This window comes from Cicer arietinum, chromosome 2 (assembly GCF_000331145.2).
Source record: "Cicer arietinum cultivar CDC Frontier isolate Library 1 chromosome 2, Cicar.CDCFrontier_v2.0, whole genome shotgun sequence".
In the NCBI taxonomy this organism is placed as follows: domain Eukaryota; kingdom Viridiplantae; phylum Streptophyta; class Magnoliopsida; order Fabales; family Fabaceae; genus Cicer; species Cicer arietinum.
The window spans coordinates 5,364,983-5,369,776 of record NC_021161.2 but is presented as its reverse complement, the minus strand read 5'-3'; the positions used below and the strand labels follow the sequence as shown (position 1 = coordinate 5,369,776).

At 41.4% G+C, this 4,794-nt stretch overlaps 1 protein-coding gene across 1 annotated transcript in view; it reads left to right on the top strand.

The window, feature by feature from the left end:
* LOC140919321 (uncharacterized) overlaps positions 1-3,110 on the top strand; it is a 3,997-nt gene extending 887 nt beyond the window's left edge. The window contains exons 2-5 of the mRNA XM_073365174.1: positions 54-358; positions 1,047-1,531; positions 2,285-2,880; positions 2,968-3,110. Coding sequence (XP_073221275.1) covers positions 54-358; positions 1,047-1,531; positions 2,285-2,880; positions 2,968-3,110 — 1,529 coding nt within the window. The remainder of the gene's footprint in view (positions 1-53; positions 359-1,046; positions 1,532-2,284; positions 2,881-2,967) is intronic.
* Positions 3,111-4,794: the final 1,684 nt, after the last annotated feature.

The following is a 4,794-nucleotide window of genomic DNA, read 5'->3' as shown; positions in this document are numbered from 1 at the left end:
GACTGTCATCACAAATGAAAAGAACGAGTTAATTCCTACTCGGACGGTTACAGGCTGGAGAGTGTGTATTGATTACATGAGATTGAACAGTGCCACGAGGAAGGATCATTTCCCGCTCCCTTTCATTGATCAGATGCTTGAGCGGTTAGCCGGACATGAGTATTACTGCTTCCTAGACGGCTATTCAGGGTACAATCAGATAGCTGTAGCACCCGGGGATCAAGAGAAAACTGCATTTACATGTCCGTATGGGGTATTTGCTTATCGAAGAATGCCATTTGGATTGTGTAATGCGCCAGCCACATTTCAAAGGTGCATGATGTCCATATTTTCCGATATGATTGAGAAACATATTGAGGTATTCATGGACGACTTTTCTGTATTTGGCTCATCCTTTGATAACTGTTTGATTAATCTATCTCTTGTATTAGAAAGGTGTGAAAAAATCTAACTTGGTCCTAAATTGGGAGAAATGTCATTTTATGGTAAGGGAGGGAATTGTTTTAGGCCACCGAATCTCCCACAAGGGGATCGAGGTAGACAAGGCCAAAGTTGAAGTGATTGAAAAACTTCCCCCCTACCAACGAGAAAGGCATTAGAAGCTTTTTAGGCCATGCTGGATTTTATAGAAGGTTTATAAAAGATTTTTCAAAAATTGCAAAACCACTTACAAACTTACTTGCGAAAGACACACCTTTCAAATTCAATGAGAATTGTTTGCATGCTTTTAACAATTTGAAAAACCAGCTGATAACTGCCCCCATCATCACTGCACCTGACTGGTCACTACCTTTTGAAATCATGTGTGATGCAAGTGACAGTGCTATTGGGGCAGTTCTGGGACAAAGAAATGACAAGACAAGATGTTGCATGTGATCTACTATGCTAGTCATGTTTTAAATCAGGCACAACACAATTATGCTACAACTGAAAAAGAAGTATTAGCGGTAGTCTATGTTTTTGATAAATTTCGGTGTTATTTATTAGGATCGAAAGTTATTGTTTACACTGATCATGCTGCCTTGAGGTATTTGTTTACTAAGCAGGAATCAAAACCACGGTTGCTTAGATGGATTCTATTACTACAAGAATTTGACATTGAGATCCGGGATAAAAAGGGGTCAGAGAACATTGTGGCTGACCACCTATCTCGATTGGAGAAGGTTGAGGAGAATGAGGACATTAGACCGATTCGAGATCAATTTGCTGATGAGCACATCTTTGCCATTACCACGGTACCTTGGTTTGCCGACTTTGCTAATTTCAAGGTGGGGGGTACAATCCCATCTGAGTTCACTTACCAACAACGAAGGAAGTTTATCCACGATGCCAAATTCTATGTATGGGATGAACCCTTTCTGTACAAAAGAGGAGTGGATGGGCTGTTGCGAAGATGTGTGCCCGAGGAGGAGCAAGAAAAGCGGCTATTCAGGGTACAATCAGATAGCTGTAGCACCCGGGGATCAAGAGAAAACTGCATTTACATGTCCGTATGGGGTATTTGCTTATCGAAGAATGCCATTTGGATTATGTAATGCGCCAGCCACATTTCAAAGGTGCATGATGTCCATATTTTCTGATATGATTGAGAAACATATTGAGGTATTCATGGACGACTTTTCTGTATTTGGCTCATCCTTTGATAACTGTTTGATTAATCTATCTCTTGTATTAGAAAGGTGTGAAAAATCCAACTTGGTCCTAAATTGGGAGAAATGTCATTTTATGGTAAGGGAGGGAATTGTTTTAGGCCACCGAATCTCCCACAAGGGGATCGAGGTAGACAAGGCCAAAGTTGAAGTAATTGAAAAACTTCCCCCCTACCAACGAGAAAGGCATTAGAAGCTTTTTAGGCCATGCTGGATTTTATAGAAGGTTTATAAAAGATTTTTCAAAAATTGCAAAACCACTTACAAACTTACTTGCGAAAGACACACCTTTCGAATTCAATGAGGATTGTTTGCATGCTTTTAACAATTTGAAAAACCAGCTGATAACTGCCCCCATCATCACTGCACCTGACTGGTCACTACCTTTTGAAATCATGTGTGATGCAAGTGACAGTGCTATTGGGGCAGTTCTGGGACAAAGAAAAGACAAGATGTTGCATGTGATCTACTATGCTAGTCATGTTTTAAATCAGGCACAACACAATTATGCTACAACTGAAAAAGAATTATTAGCTGTAGTCTATGCTTTTGATAAATTTCGGTCTTATTTATTAGGATCGAAAGTTATTGTTTACACTGATCATGCTGCCTTGAGGTATTTGTTTACTAAGCAGGAATCAAAACCACGGTTGCTTAGATGGATCCTATTACTACAAGAATTTGACATTGAGATCCGGGATAAAAAGGGGTCAGAGAACACTGTGGCTGACCACCTATCTCGATTGGAGAAGGTTGAAGAGAATGAGGACATCAGACCGATTCGAGATCAATTTGCTGATGAGCACATCTTTGCCATTACCACGGTACCTTGGTTTGCCGACTTTGCTAAATTTCAAGGTGGGGGGTACAATCCCATCTGATTTCACTTACCAACAACGAAAGAAGTTTATCCACGATGCCAAATTCTATGTATGGGATGAACCCTTTCTGTACAAAAGAGGAGTGGATGGGCTGTTGGGAAGATGTGTGCCCGAGGAGGGACAAGAAAAGGTAATGTGGCACTGCCACGACTCCGAGTATGGGGGTCATTTCAGTGGTGACCGAACTGCAGCAAGAGTTCTACAATCGGGGTTGTTCTGGCCTTCATTATTCAAAGATGCATTCAACCATGTGAAGAAATGCGATCGATGCCAGTGCACCGGTAACATCTCAAAACGGGATGAGATGCCGCAAAATCCTGTATTAGAAGTAGAAGTGTTCGATGTGTGGGGTATTGATTTCATGGGCCCATTCCCATCGTCATACAACAAAGTTTATATTTTGGTGGCGGTGGATTATGTCTCAAAATGGGTTGAAGCAATAGCTACTCCAACAAATGATTCGAAACAGGTTATCGCCTTTCTCAAGAAGAACATATTCGCTCGCTTCGGTGTGCCTCGAGCCTTGTTAGATGACGATGGGAATAAACCAGAATATGGAATACCTTCTAAAGAAATATAATGTGCGTCATAGAGTGGCAACCCCATACCATTCACAAACTAGTGGGCAAGTTGAAGTCTCCAACAGGCAACTTAAACGAATCCTAGAAAAGACAGTAACTGCCTCACGAAAAGATTGGTCAACGAAACTTGATGATGCACTTTGGGCCTAACGAACAGCTTTTAAGACCTCCCTGGGTATGTCACCGTATCAAATTGTGTATGGTAAAGCTTGTCATCTACCTCTCGAACTTGAACATCGAGCATTTTGGGCGACGAAGTACTTGAACTTTGACTTGGGCAAGGCGGGAGAGGCGAGAATTCTTCAACTTCACGAGTTAGAGGAATTCCGGAATTTTGCTTATGAGAATGCCAAGATATATAAAGAAAAAACTAAGAAATGGCATGACAAAAAAATCAAATTCAAGGAATTCCAAGAAGGAGAACTAGTTCTCCTATTCAACTCAAGATTGAAGTTGTTTCCCGGAAAACTAAAGTCAAGATGGTCGGTCCCTTTCAAGGTAACCAAGGTATTTCCGCACGGGGCCGTCGAATTGAAAGATATACACTCCGATCGGAACTTCAAGGTCAATGGACAAAGACTCAAATCGTATTTCGGGGAAGAGTCGAAACTTTCGATGGAGTCCATCCATCTGGTTGCCATTTGAAGAATGAATTGTCAAGCTCAGGACACTAAACAAGCGCTTATTGGGAGGCAACCCAACTTCATATCCTTTGCATTTTAGTTTAATATCACTTCATTTACTTTCAATTTTAGTTTTGAATTACTAATTTTATTCATTCTTGATGTTTAGTATAAGCAAGAAGTCATAAAAATGTGTTGGGGATTGTTTTTTTCAGTTGAGAGGGAGAAAAACACGCCTGAAGCGCAAGCCGTGCGCCTGAAGCGCAATTCCGGATATTCAGTGTTGTGAAAATGCGCCTGAAGCGCAAGCCGCGCGCCTAAAGCGCATTTCAGGATATTCAGTGCTGTGAAAACGCGCCTGAAGCGCAAGCCGCGCGCCTGAAGCGCATTTCAGGATATTCAGCGCTGTGAACACGCGCCTGAAGCGCGCCCTGGGGCGCTTGAAGCGCATTTCCCAGGTTTGGCCTCTGCAAATGCGCGCCTGGAGCGCGTCCTGGAGCGCTTGAAGCGCATTTCACAGAAATCCTGGCAAGGCTGGGCTTTTAAACACTACAAGTAAGTAAACCTCTTCTCTTTCACAAACACCATTATCATTGAAGGTCAAGCTCCCTCCCTTCACACAATCTCGAAAATTGTCTCATCCTCAAGTAAGTTTCCCTCTCATATCCACACTCATCCCATCCTCAAGTAAGTTTCCCCAAACCTCTAATATCAACTCATTCTTGTTTACTGATGCATGTGGGTTTTTCTCTTTTAAATTTGAATATATGCTAAATGTATACATTATGCATACACGCATGTTTGTTTAATGAGATCGAATGGTGTTAATGGTTGCGAGATTGGGGGTTGTTCATTCATTATTATGCTTGCATTCCAACTGTTTGATAAAATGTCACCACCATTATTATGCTTGCATTCCAACTGTTTGATAAAATGTCACAATCATTATTATGCTTGCACTCCAACTGTTTGATAAAATGTCACAACCATTACTATGCTTGCATTCCAACTGTTTGATAAAATGTCACAACCATTACTATGCTTGCATTCCAACTGTTTG